Source organism: Geospiza fortis, unplaced genomic scaffold (assembly GCF_000277835.1).
Source record: "Geospiza fortis unplaced genomic scaffold, GeoFor_1.0 scaffold247, whole genome shotgun sequence".
NCBI classification, from domain to species: domain Eukaryota; kingdom Metazoa; phylum Chordata; class Aves; order Passeriformes; family Thraupidae; genus Geospiza; species Geospiza fortis.
This window is the reverse complement of record NW_005054752.1, coordinates 76,111-90,666: the sequence shown is the minus strand read 5'-3', so window position 1 is coordinate 90,666 and position 14,556 is coordinate 76,111. Positions and strand designations below refer to the sequence as shown.

Genomic DNA, 14,556 nt, shown 5'->3' with positions numbered 1-14,556 from the left:
GAAGGAGGGCGGGGGGGGGGTCTCCTTGTTGGAAAGGGGCCATTTGCACAGTCCAAAACCAGCCAGGCCGAGAGGCAGGGAGTCCAGATCCATTGTTTGGAATCAGGGGGCAGAATGTCCCATGAAGTCGACAGGTAACTACCTATGGAGACAGGTAGCTAAGAGGCACACAACTTCCCCACCCTGCACTGGCTCAGCAGGTTTTTCGGTGGTCTTTTTGGCAATCGTGAGGCAGAAAAATGCAGGATTTCGGACAGACTCTCACAACTGCCACTACCATAACCCAGCAGAGAACCTTTCTTCTGCTGCTGGGCCCCGCATCTCCCTGCCCTGCCAGGACATCCTGCAGGTTCCAGCTATTGCCATGGAGTTTCTGATACATCTCGTCCACCGCCCCGGGATTTTCTGCTCATCCCTGCAGTTCCAGCCTGCTGCTTCCGAAAGTCCTGCTAAGGGCACCGGGATCAGCTGCCCCAAGGGTTGGTGAAGCAAATTCTCTCTTCCACCCCTTCCCATCTCAGCCGAGCCGCCATTGCCACCTGCTCCCCAGGTCCGTGCCGGAGCGCCCCCTGCAGCCGTGTGGGGATCATCGCACCTGCCCTACCCACTGGGCAGCACCCCTGCTGGCTGTGACCGTAACTACACCAAAGGGGAAAAGTGCCTGCAGCTGAAAAGGCTATTACTGGGTTCCTGGTTCCTGGTTCTGTTATTATTAATGCTGTAGTTGTTGTTGTTTTGTTTGCCTTGTTATACATACTAGTAAAGAATTGTTATTCCTATTCCCATATCTTTGCCTGAGAGCCCCTTAACTTCAAAATTATAATAATTCAGAGGGAGGGGGTTTACATTCTCCATTCCAAGGGAGGCTTTCTGCCTTCCCCAGCAGACACCTGTCTTATAAACCAAGACAAAGATCTTCACCCCCATCCAGCCTCCTCACCTCTGGCCACCTGCACTCATCATTTACCTCCCACTGAACATCAAACTGGATCAGGAGGCCTAGAAAGTCAAAGGCAAAATCCAGAATCAATTTCACACTTGCAGCTGCCAAGACATTAGTCTAAGGGTGCATGCTGAAAGGTATGCATCTGAAAGCGTGGCAAATTTAGTCCTGGTTCATCCCGGGCTATAAATGTGCCATCCTTGGGTAGGACTGTTCTGGTTTGGGGTCACATCTTAACTTTTTTGACATGCAACTCAGCAGTGGTCAAAACATTTCTGTGATCATGGCTTAAGCAATCAAGTTTTCTTGAATTCCGGGTATAGGACATCTACGGGAATAATCTATTTGCTTGATCCTGTCATCTGTGCATTAAGATAAGGTACCATCTTTTTCATACATAGACGGTGAGGAATGCTGTGACTTTTGACTTTTATCTATTCTCTAGCAAGATCTTAATTGTTGCTTTCTACCATGAGAGACTAACATGAAAGCTTTTCTAGGCAAGCCTTTACCAATCTGATTAACTTCTACTCTGAAGTATTTGGTAAAGAAGTCAGGGGATTCTTCATGCAGCATTTCTCTAACTATTCTCTAATTGGCCTCTGTGGGGTGTTATAGAGACATCTCATAGCTCATGAAAGGCTTGTGATGTGGCTTGAAGCCCAGGTATTTTGGGTTGCTGAGTTTAAGTGTTACAGGCATGGTGAAAAAAAGAAACTACTGAGGAACTCAATCTCTTCCCAGACACTGAAGTCTATTACTCCATAGAACTCACCAATACATAGTACAACACTAATATATGAGATGAAAATAGCACTGTACTTAAATTTCTTCTTCCTGGGCTCCCATTCAATGTTTATATATTTAGTATCTCTTCAAAAGTTAAGAATTCTTTAGTGAGTCTTATGTCTCAACTTTGAGAGATGGTTTCTTTTCCGTTCATATATCTCATAACACCTTTGTTCCTGGACCCCCTAATGCTGCTATTTTCCTTCACTAGATTAATAACATATGTTCATATTAAAAAAAAAAAAAATTAGCAGTTCCCCCATAATGTCCTGGAGCATCTACATTAGGAATGAGAACATTATTATTTCCTGTGGTGCTTTGTTGATGTGCCATATACTTCTGCTTTCTTGACTGTTGAATACAGCACTCTTTTGAACAAACATTCCCTAAAGAGACTGAATGTTGGGCAGATTTCCTTCACTGCCTGAAAATACATTGAATATGTGATCTTTGTGATCATTGGCAATCAGGACAAATATTACTCCCCTTTAGCCCAACCACTTATGTCTATGATCTGTGATTTGTTTCCTGAATATGATACTAACTTAACACCTCAACATACCATATTATTACTTACACAGCACTGGACATGCCTTTCAGGAAAGCTTTTCCACTGGCACTTTAATAGCAACTTTTGTCATTATTTCTGCCTTTCACATAATTTAGGAGACAATTTTCATGATGTCAGGAAAATTAATCCACAAACACCAGAGGTTTCTGTCCAAAAAGGAGACAGAGGAGTCCTTTGTCTTTATTCAAATAAAGGGAGAGGCCATGGGGCATTCCCCTGGGGTCTCTCAAATTTTTGGAGGACGCAGCCTCCTTTTTATCATAATTTCCTGGCTGCATTTCCCTTCTCTCTTTCCCCATTGGCTGAGGTACTTGAGAGGTACAGACTTCCCGATATGCCTGATACCGAAGATTTCCCTCTAATGTATTACCCTCCCTTTTAATTTTTAATTCTTATGGAATTTAGGGTTTTCTCCCATTGTTTCTTTCAATGTCCAATTTCATTTATCAGCAAACCTAAAGTTTATTTGTAAAAGCAAATATGTTTTTCCATTCATCAATCAGTGGAATCCTTCCCATTGTTTCTTTTATCTCTCAGGGCTAGTTTTATCTACCAGCAGACCCACAGCTTGTTTGTAAAGACAAATCTGCCATTGCTCTCAATGACTAACCATTTGAATGGTCTTTTTCAGTTTCTATGATGCTTCTGTGCAGCTAATGAACTTTGCTTCAACAATGTATATTCTTTGAGGATGAAGATCCCAAGTTTCATCCTTTTTCAGAACTGAAAGGATGCTTGCTGAGCTCACACTGTTTCAGTACTACAGGCTTTGGCTCTGTTTCATTTCTCACCAGAAGTTCTTCAGATACAAGTAAAAACAGTTTTAGGTTTGTGTTTTCTATGATGCAATTACACAAAAAGGACTGGAGAAAAGAAGCCAATAGTATTGTAACATTCTAAAATGCTTTTTCTCTGATGCAAAGTTTGCTTTCGGAAGGTCTGCTGTTCGTTCCAGGAAATGTAACCAAATTTTACAGACTCCCTTAAACTGTAGTTCTTCAATTGCTTCAGTTGATTCAACTCAGTGATGTGGTTTTCAGCATAATTTGTCTTCAAAACCTCACACGAGAGAAAATGATATTATACCTCCAAGCCAGTGAATCCTAGCCTGACAGCTGGGACTGCACTTTCTATGACTTCTATCTTGGAATAACCTTTCTGTGATTCATTTTCACTTCAGTATTTCAGCTTATTAAAACATTTTGTATGTTTGTAATCATCAATTTGCCTTGTAATTCTGAAATCTTTTTTTTATATTGACGTCAGGCTGTGAATCTGAAGAATTGTATGGGGTTTGCGAGGCCAGGTTTTGGTAGCAGGAGGGCTACAGGGGTGGCTTCTGTGAGAAGCTGCTAGAAGCTTCCCCCATGTATGGCAGAGCCAATGCCAGCTGGCTCCAAGACAGACTCACCACTGGCCAAGGCCAAGCCAATCAGAGATGGTAGTAGCACCTCTGGGACAACATATTTAAGAAAGGAAAGAAGTTATTGTGCAAAAGCAATTGCAGCCAGAGAAGAGAGGACTGAGAATACGTGGGAGCAACAACCCTGTAGGCACCAAAGTTAGTAGAGAAGGAGTGGGAGGAGGTGCTCCAGGCACCAGAGCTGAGTGTCCCCTGCAGTGCACGGTGAAGACCCTGGTGAAGCAGTTGTCCCCCTGCAGCCCATGGAGGTCCCTGTGGAAACAGATCTACCTGCAGCCTGTGGAAGACCCCAGGCTTAAGTAGGTGGATGCACCCAAAGAAGGTTTTGACCCCATGGGAAGCCCATGCTGGAGCGAGCTCCTGGCAGGATCTGTGGACCTGTGGAGAGGAGGACAGCCACACTGGAGCAGGTTTGCTGGTCAGACTTGTGACCCTATGGGGAACTCACACCAGAGCAGCTCATGAAGAACTGGATCTAAAAGAAAAATCATGGATACGGGGACAAGGTTTGAATTGCAACACCAAGAGAGAAAATACAGCATCTAAATATCTTCTAGGGAAAAAAAAAACCCAAGGACATATCCATTAATCGAAAAAAAACCCTGCCAGGTGAGGCTGCAAGCAAGAGAAGGTGGGAGAAGCAGGGAGGGAAGGGAGATAGGCCACACACACCAAACCAGATCGCAAACAGAAACGAACACGCCCTAAGGGAGGGGGGAAGAGGGGGAAGACAAGGGGGGGTGGCGGGGAAGAGGCGCGGACTTTACCTTGCATCCCAACTCAGCCACACAAATAAATTTACTTTGAGCAGCACAGCACGCTTACTAGAGTCCATGCCGCGCCCCCTCCTCTCCAGATTTCACTGCCGCATAGGGCGCACTCTCCTGGCTTAGGCAGTGGCAGAGCGGCGTGCCTGGTCTCCCTTCCGGCCGCCATCTCGCGTGTTCTGCTCGATCCTCATCCCACTCTCACAACCCTCATCTTTCTCTGCTCTGGCACCGCTGCTTCCGCTCTAAGAAGGTACAAAGGAGATGGTGGGGGAGGGACTAGCGTGGAATTTGTTGCGCGACCAAGGGCTGCGGGTTAGTGGGCGGCTGTGGTTGGAGCAAGGCAAGGCAAGGCATGGCGTTTACGGGCAGGGCCTCAGGAGAGCTGTGTATGGCACTGTGTGTGGCAGACCGACCGCTCCGTTAGGGCTTGGACGGCTTCCCGTCGGGTGTGTGAGTGTAGCGAGGGGTAGCTGTGGAGCCCCTTGAGCTCACCTACCTTACTGCCGGGCCCAGGTTGTGGCCTGGGCCGCCGAGTGCTTCCTGACCTGTTTTGCATGGGTGCTCTTGTTGCTTCCACAGATGAAAGAAACGATCATGAACCAAGAAAAGCTTGCTAAGCTCCAGGCCCAAGTGCGCATTGGTGGCAAGGTAGGAACTGTCTCCCATCCCTGCCTTCAGGATTGTGTGTCACGGTCCATACACTGGGCCTCTGATGTGGGATCCTGAAAACTTGGGTGGGGAGCAGCCTTAAAGACTCCTGCCTTGGCTGGACTGTCCTTGGGGGAAGCTGCACTGCTGCAGGGATCTCTAGTCAATTCAGTAGAAGCAGAATGTAGGAGTTGAACCTCCAGCCTTTTCTGTTTGGATTTATCTTAGAGCTGACTTGTAGCCTATATTCTTATATAGGCTATATTAAAAGGCATCTGGGATGGGGCAACCCTGGATGTATATACAAACTAAGGAATGAAAAATAGAGCAGCACTACAGAAAGGGATCTCAGGGTCCTGGTCAATGGTAAGTTGGATATGAGTCAGCAGTGCCCTGGCAGCCAGGAGGGCCAGCTGTGTCCTGGGGTGCATCAGTCACAGTATTGCCAGCCAGTCAAGGAAGGTGATTGTCCTGCTCCGCTCTGCACTGGTGCAGCCTTAACTCGACTACTGTGTTCAGTTTTGAGCACCACAATATAAGAAAGTGTTACAAACAACTGTTTGAGATCGCTTAAAAAATCAGCTGCAAGGGTATCGGTAAAATCCAGATTTAATATTAAGCAACAGCATGACAAAGTTTGTTGGCAAAATTCACTCTATTACTTACTAGACAGTTAAGGCACACCAAGGAAAACAAGCAACAACAAAACCAAACAAAATCCAGGCAATCAAAACAGAAATGAACTGAGAACTATCTGGGGGGGGGTGTGGGGGCATGCATGTGTGTGGGCATGTGACAAAAGGATAGTGAGGGCAAGGATAAAAAGGAATACGGCCTAAAAGCTTAACAGCACTCAAACTTAACAGTACTTTAAGTTAACTTATACTTTAAACCTAAGAATTTAACAAAGGAACAACACTTATACCTTAACCATAACAACCGAGGAATAACACTCACAGCATTTAACTTACCTTATGACTTAACCTTACTTACAGGCCTAACCTACTTAGATATCTAAGGTACTTAAACACCTAAGAAAGCAGCATTTCTCCCAGGTTTCCTATAGCACATGTGCATGTGTATGCACACAGACATAAAGAATCAGTGCAAGTTACCTGTGAAAAATTCCCCTCAAGTGTAAGTGAAATATTCATTTCAGATGGCTTTGCATCTCCCCAGTGGGTGAAGGGTCAGGCCTTGAGGAGTGGGGGTGTTGTCTCAGGACTCAACTTCGTTCGGCAATCCTCTGAGTACAGCAAACATGAGAGTTTGCTGGGTCTAAGAGGCCCCACTCAGAGGGAGGTTGCTGGTCACTGCCTGCTGCAGTCCAGAGGAGCTCAAAGGGTCTCATTTTAGACCATTATTTATAGGGTCGCAAGAGTGTGGGCTTTAGTCATAACAGTGTTTCATCCTGGACACAGTTTGGGTCGGCACTTTCTTTGAAACTGTGAGAACAGGGATATTATGCCATTCAGGCAAGGAAAACAGTTTCCAAGGCTGTTCATAAAGAAAACAGGAGCTCATTAGCAGCAGTTCCTGGGAGCAGACAGTGTTTCTGATAAGCTCAAGAAGAGCTGAGCCCGTGTGCTGTTTGTCAAGGCTGAGGCCTAACAAGCATTTCTGAGATCGCAGTGTGGCCTGGAAAAAGGGGGGTATGCACCACCACAGAAAGATATAAAGCTACTAGAGAGCATCCAAAGGAGGGCTACAAAGATGGTAAAGGGTCTAGAGGGGAAGCCATATGAGGAGTAGCTGAGGTCACTTGGCTTGTTCAGACTGGAGGAGACTGAGGGGAGACCTCAGGCTACAACTGTAGTTTCAGTCTACAACTTCCTCACAAGGGGAAGCGAAGGGCAGACACTGATCTCTTCTCTCTGGTGACCAGTGATAGAACCCGAGGGAATGGCATGAAGCTATGTCAGGAGAGGTTTAGTTTGAATAGTAGGAAAAGGTTTTTCACCCAGAGGGTGGTTGGGCACTGGAACAGGCTCCCCAGTGCAGTGGTCACAACCCCAAGCCCATCTGAGTTCAAGAAGCATTTGGACAATGCTCTCAGGCACATGGTGTGAATCCTGGGGCTGTCCTGTGCAGAGTCAGGAGTTGGACTCTGATCCTTGTGGGTTACTTCCAGCTCAGGATATTCTATGATTAAGATTTGAAGTAAGTAGACCTTTAACAGTAAATGATCTTGGGTATAGTTTTCATAATAGACTAGAGAGCTATACTCCAAATTCTCATGACAAATCTTTAAGACGCCCGTGGCTGTTTTCTTTCTTTTTAGAACAAAGCTGGGGTTTCTGTATTTCTCATACTCTTATCATTGTAGAATAACATGCGTAGAAGACCTTTTTATTTTAACATCTGAATTTATGTAGCTTTGTGATTACTTATAATCTGAAAATAAAAAAGTATGTTGAGTATAGTTGTATGCTAGTAAACATGTTAATTACAGTTTCAGTTTTAAGGCAAGAATTTGTTAGCAATTTTTTTGTTTTTATACCTGAGAAATGTGCACACAATACAGGCTTGTATTTAGAACACAAGCTATTCTAAAATAAGACGATGGGAGCAGTGGTAAAGGACTCTGGAGTGCAGGTAGTTTTTTCATCAGTCTTCCTGATCAAAAGGAAGGAGTTTGAAAGTGTTAGTCAAATTTGGCAAATCAACAAATGGTTACAGTACTGGTGCCACAGTTGGGGGTTTGGCTACCTAGACTATAGGAGTTGGTTTGAGAAACCTGGTCTGCTAGGGGCTGATGGGTCCATCTGTCAGAGAAGGGGATCTTTTTCAGTCATAGGCTTGCCAAGCTGGTGAAGAGGGTTTTAAACCAAAATTGCCGAGAGAGGGGAAACTCAGTCTATCCCACTCCTACTGGTTAGATGCCAGGGCCAGAGAGAGATGCCCAAAGCCTGGAGAGGGATCACAGGTCAGCAGAAGAGCATCTGAAGAGCAGCACCAAAGAATTCCAGCCAGTAAATCAGCTTCATCAGGGACCCAATTTAAATGCCTCTATGCAAACACATGCAGCATGGGGAATAAACAGGATGCGCACATGCCTCCAGGGCTATGATCTTACTGGCAACACAGAGACATGGTGGGAGGCTCCTGTGATGAGTGTTTGAATAGAAGGACACAGGCCCTTTAGGAAGGACAGGCAGGGGAGACAAGAAGGTGGTGTTGCCCTTTATGTCAATGGAGTGCATGGAGCTCCACCTGGGGATGGATGAGAAGCTGACAGAGTTCATGGGTCAGGATTATAAGGAGGGCAGGGACAGGTGACATTATAGTGGGAATCTGCTACAGGCCACCTGATCAGGAAGACAGAGTGGGTGAGGCTCTCTACAGACAGATAGAAACAGCCTCACATTCAGAAACCCTGGTCCTTGTGGGGGACTTCAACCACCCTGATACCTGTTGGAGGGACAACACAACAGAGCACAAGCAATCCAGGAGGTTTCTGGAATGGGTTGATGACTTCTTCTCCAAGTGACAGAGAAGCCAATGAGGTGAGGGGCTATGCTGGACGTTATTCTCACCAACAAGGAGGGACTGGTGGGGAATGTGAAGCTCAAGGGCAGCCTGGGCTGCTCTGACCATGAAATGGTGGAGTTTGAGATCCTCGGAGCAGCAAGGAGTGCACACAGCAATCTCACTGCCCTGGGCTTCAGGAGAGCAGACTTGGGCCAGTTCAAGGATCTGCTTGGTAGATCTCGGGGTCTCTAGTTGGTCAGAGTGACCCCGAGATAGGTTAGAAAGTCTCTTTTCCCAGCCCAGCGGTCGAAGAAGGAGTCAGAACTCTTCATTTCTGGGTCTCAAGGTTGTTTATTGTATCCTATCTATAAAATTCTTTCTCCTGTCCTGCCAAGGTCCGCTCAGCAGGTCAGTCAGAGGCACTCTGCCTGCTCCCGGGGTGGTGTTATCTTTTTATACTAAAAAAGGCATGCCCAAATTCCTCCATTTTGGGACCCCAAACCCTCATTCTAAAAACCTCAAAAATCTAATTTTCACCCTGTGACAAGCTAACTATTATTCTACTTAAACTTTCGTGGCTTGTAATTCTTCATATAAAGTTTGGTAATTGTTTTTTCCAAGGGCTAAATCAAAGGCACAGGGGTCTTGGGCTCTGTGCCAAGGTCTCTGAGCCCCCTGGGCAGGGGCTCGAGTCCTCCAGGGCAGCCAGAGGAATTTCCTGGGTTCCAACAGGTAGAGTGCCATGGTATAGGGCCCTGGAGGGAAGAGGGGCCCAAGAAAGTTGGTTGATATTCAAAGATCGCCTCCTCCAAGCTCAGGAGCAATGCATTCCAACAAAGAGGAAATCAGGCAAAAATGCCAGGAGGCCTGTATGGATGAACAAGGAGGTCCTGGTGTTGCGCGGAGGAAGAGAAAACTCCACAACTTTTAGTTATAGAGCGGTATGTTTATTCAGCACTGGACACACGCCAGAGAAACAGAGACTGCTCTCTTTAAAGGGGCATGCGCAACTTTGCAAACTCCAGCCCTTCACTTTATCCCCCTTTCAAATGCATATGCATACAATTTCACAATAGGCTCATACATATTCATTTCTATGGATTTCGCAGTGACTTTTGCTGCTAATTTTCATTATCAGAAGGAATTTCTTATGTCCCTGTCCTGGCGTCTCTGTTTTCATTTCACTGTCTCCCCTTTATCTTCTTGAGGTTATCGAAGCAGCTTTTCTCTTTGGCCTTAACATGACATAGAAAAGCACCTTTTACCCTTTTTACTCTGGGGGGGGATTTTACTATGCCTCACTGGACAAGCTCAAACAGAAAAAGGAAGCCCACAGAGGGTGTAAGCAAGCACAGGTAGCCTACAAGGAATACAGAGAGATTATCTGACCAGCTAGAGATCAGGTTGGGAAAGCTAAAGCACTGATAAAATTAAATATGGCCAGGGATGTCAAGGGTAACAAGAAAATCTTCTATAGGTACGTCAGTGATAAAAGGAAGACTAGGGAAAATGTGTGCCCTTTCTGGAAGGATATGGGAAACCTGGTTACCCAAGACATGGAGAAGGCTGAAGTACTCAATGACTTTTTTGCCTCAGTTTTCACCAGCACACCACCTGAGTTGTAGAAGGTGAATGCATGGATTGGGAGAACGAAGAATCACCCACTCTAGGAGAAAACCAGGTTTGAGACCATTTAAGGAACCTGAGGGTGTACAAGTCCCAGTGACCTGATGAGATGCATCCACAGGTCCTGAGGGACCTGGCAGAGGAAGCAGCTAAGCCAGTATCCATAATATTTGAGAAGTTGTGGCAGTTCAATGAAGTTCCCACTGACTCTAAAAGGAGAAATATAACCCATGTTTTTAGAAAGGAAAATGAGGAAGACCGAATTACAGGCCCATCAGTCTCACCTATCTGGTGCCCAGCAATATCATGGAAGAGATCCTCCTGGTAACTATGCTAAGGCACATGGAAAATAGGGATGATTTGTGACAGGCAACATGGCTTCACTAAAGGCAAATTGTGCCTGACAAATTTGGTGGCCTTCTATGATGGGGTTATGGTGTTGGTGGATGAGGGAAGAGTGACTGATATCATCTACTTGGACTTGTGCAAAGCATTTGACACTGTCCCACGTGACATCCTTGTCTCAGCTGGAGAGACATGGATTTGACAGATGGACCACTCAGTGGATAAGGAATCAGTTGGATGGTCATACTCAGAGTTGTGGTCAACAGCTCAATGTCCAAGGGGACAGCAGTGACTAGTGGCATCCTCGGGGGTCAGTATTTGGACCGGCACTGTTTAACATCTTTTTTGGCCACATGGTCAGTGGGATTGAGTGCACCCTCAGCAAGTTTGTTGACAACACCAAGCTGTGTGGTGCAGTCAACACACTGGAGGGCAGGCAGCCCATCCAGAGGGACCTGGACGAACTTGAAAAATGGGCCCCTGAGAACCTCATGAAGTTCAGCAAGGCCAAGTGTGAGGTCCTGCACCTGAGTCAGGACAATCCCAAGCATGACCACAGGCTGGGTAGAGAATGGATGGAGAGCAGCCCTGGGGAGAAAGACTTGGGGGTGATGGTTGATGAGAAGGTCAACATGACTTGGCAATGTGTGATTGGTGCCCAGAAAGCCAACGTTATCCTGGGCTGCATCAAAAGAAGTGTGACAGGCAGGTCAAGGGAGACGATTCTGCTCCACTCTTGTGAGATCCCACCTGGAGTACTGCATCCAGCTCTGGCATCCCCAACATAAGAAGGACATGGACCTGTTGGAGTGAGTCCAGAGGAAGCCATGAAGATGCTCTGAGGGCTGGAGTACCTCTGCTGTGGTGACAGGCTGAGAGAGTTGGAGCTGTTAAACCTGGAGAAGAGAAGGCTTCAGGGAGACCTTAGAGCCCCTTCCAGTGCCTAAAGGGGCTCCAGGAGAGTTGGAGAGGGACTTTTTAGAGAGTGTCTTGGTTTGAAAAGACAGGTGTCTGCTAAGGAAGGCAGAAGTCTCCCCTGAACTGGAAAAATGTAAACCCCCTCCCTCCAAATTATTATAATTTTGAAATTAAAAGGCTCTCAGGCAAAGATATGGGAATACAAATAACAGTTATTTACTAGGAAAACTAAAAATACAAATGTAATAGTACAAACATAAACAAAAAAATCACTGACAGAGTCAGAATACAACCTGACACCCTGTGGGTCAGGGTGTTGGTAGCAGTCCGATTGGATGGTGGCTGCAGTCCTCCTGCGGTGACAGGTGTGGTTCTGTTGAAGCAGTGATCCTGTAGAAAGGTGGAGTTTTCCTCTGAAGGTCCGGTAGTGGTGTAGATGGGCCTGGTCTTCCTCTGGGAATCCAGTGGAGAAGACAGCTACTCCTCTGGGAATCCAGTGAGAAAAAGGCTGTCCTAGTGTCCCAAAATCTCAGATTATATTCAGGATGGAATGCTTGGCTCCTCCCCCTGGGCAGAGCATCTCACGATGGGATGATGTCATTTTATCAGTCATGCAGTGAGAGTCAATGGCCCATTGACAGCAGATGTATCCCGGGAGGGAGGATTGGTTTGTGGAAGAGATAAAGAAAACTGCCCAATTAACAGAAGATAACTGCCACACCTCTAACAGATGGCAAATAGAATACACACATTACCTTGCAATCTAGGACAGAGAGGCATGGAGTGATGAGACAAGGGGAAACACTTTTAAACTGAAAGAAGGTAGATTTAGATAGGACATAAGAAACTTTTCACTATGAGGGTGTTATGGTCCGGTTTTAAAGTTATTCAGAAATTCCTCTGCCCAAATTAAGGTGCAAATGAGACCATATGCCAAAGTCAATAGTATGAGTTTTATTTAATAGTAAATATGAGACAGAGAGAGAGAGAAAGAGAGACAAAAGAAGAGAAAGAAATAGAAACTAGGTGGGGGGGGCAGAAAGAGAGTGACAGAGACAGAATAAGGAAAATATCACCATCTGTGGATCCCAATGATGTTCCATTGATCCTCTCCAGCTGGTCTTCTTGGTGGTGAAGGTTCCCCCAAAAGCATAGAATCTGTTGGGTTAATATACTTAGGCCAGGTGGGAATGTCCAGGTATCTCCCCCGGGGAGGGGAGGGAATCTCTTGCAGCAGACTCTGGATCTGTTGCATAATTTTGCATCACATGCAGTCCTGTGGTGCAAGGCCTCTGGGGAGTGCTTTGGGAGGCCTATGATGGATTATGACACCCTCTCAGCTGCCTCTCATGTGAATGTCCCATGAATGTGGCCTGTGGGGTTGGGGGTTTTACAGCTGAGCCAGTTTGTGTAAAGGAGAATGGGTGTTCAGTGTCTCTGACCAGAGGTTACACCACACACCTGAAACCTCCTCCCCCCTGCCCTCGTTTCAGGGGGAGTCTGTGTAAACCTGACTTCTGTGGGCTGTGGTCTTCCCCCACCCCAAACCCAGACAGATGATTCTCAGCACATCTGCTTGGTTTGGCTTTCTTGTGAATGCATTCCTTTGCCTCAGCCTTGTTTGTTTCTCCTTAGACCTGAGATGATTGAACTATAGTGTCTCCTTTATCTTATCTAGGTGGCTTAACTCACAGTCCAAAGTTCTTCAGGGAGGTTTCTGTGGTTGTAGCTTCTTTATACACTTTTTGCTATAATGGGCAAAACTCCTTCATAAAAATGTTTAAGGCCTGAATAATTTAGGTCCCTGACAGAGCATGATGAGGCATTGGCACAAGTTGCCCCAAGAAGTTGTCTTTTCCCCATCCCTGGAAGTGTTCAAGGTCAGGTTGGACAGGGCTTCGACAAACCTGGTCTAGTGGAAGGTGTCCCGGCCCATAGCAAGGGGTTGGAACTAAATGATATTTGAGATCTCTTCCAACCCAAACTACTCTGTGATTCTATTCAGCAGAACTCTTGTTGACAGTTTCCAGTAGTGTTTATTCATGCGTTGAAACTTTTTGCCTTTAAATGGATATTTAGTGTGATAGATGAGTAATGCGATGGTTGACTCTCACAATTAAAAGGCAAATATTATGTATATATGTTAAGAGAAGTTTTATAGACTTATGTTTTACCCCACTTGCGTTGTTATCAGAGGGTGGCTTGGGTTTGGGACATTTGGGAGGGTCGGCTTGTTACTATGGCAATGTCTGACCTCCAATCAAAATTTAAGGAAGTAAACTCCACCACTGAACAGCGAAGAAGGAGTCGATGGATAGAACTTTGAGAGGGGCAAAAGGGTTAAAAGGTGGAACATCCATTGTGTGGATGAGCACATGGTGGGAAAGATTCTCTGCTCCCTGCGGCGTAATATTTTCTCTATTCAGTCTTCTGTTGTATTTTTGAGAAGGTTTAATAAACCTTTTAAATTTTTGGAAGTGAATATCATTTCTCACAATGGGGGCTCTCCCTGGGATTTACACCTTGCCTCGGTGGCACTGGAAGTTCTCAAAAGGAGAGCCCCCTCGCCACAAATTTGGCGGAATTTATCGGACTCTCCCATGGCCACCAGTGGTCAGAGGTTGGAAGCCCAGAGACAACAGGAGGCTGGATAAACAAAAGAGAAGAAGAGGGGTGAGTAACATCCTCATAACTATCTTTGGCCAGATAATTATTCCATAATTGTGGTATAGGAAAGCGAACTTCATGCCATTACTATACTAGACCTGTCCTGGTCTGTTGAAGTTTTAGAATATTGGAGAGTAGGAGGGAACGGTGGGACACGTGGTGAAGAGGAAAGTGGGGATTTCCCCCATGGCTGGTGGGATGCATGAGACTGAAGGGTTTGTGAGGGGTTTGCAGCACCGAGCCAGCGCACACGGGGGGAGTCAGTGAGCCCACATGGGGCACTGCCTGACTCTGGTGCGCGGCCGGCGCTGTGATTTCCCAGGCCAGCCGAGCAGTGGTAGCCGGTGGGGACATCAGGGGAGGCACCCTGGGGGACCGAGCGGCA

General features: G+C 46.2%; 1 protein-coding gene across 2 annotated transcripts in view; it reads left to right on the top strand.

The window, feature by feature from the left end:
* Positions 1 to 4,567: 4,567 nt before the first annotated feature.
* The window catches only part of LOC102042499 (transcription factor BTF3-like), a 68,994-nt gene continuing 59,005 nt past the window's right edge, over positions 4,568 to 14,556 (top strand). For both annotated transcript variants that reach the window (XM_031065385.1, XM_005431076.3), the window contains exons 1-2: positions 4,568 to 4,746; positions 5,076 to 5,144. In XM_031065385.1, the coding sequence (XP_030921245.1) occupies positions 5,076 to 5,144 (69 nt within the window). In that variant the 5' untranslated portion in view covers positions 4,568 to 4,746. The remainder of the gene's footprint in view (positions 4,747 to 5,075; positions 5,145 to 14,556) is intronic.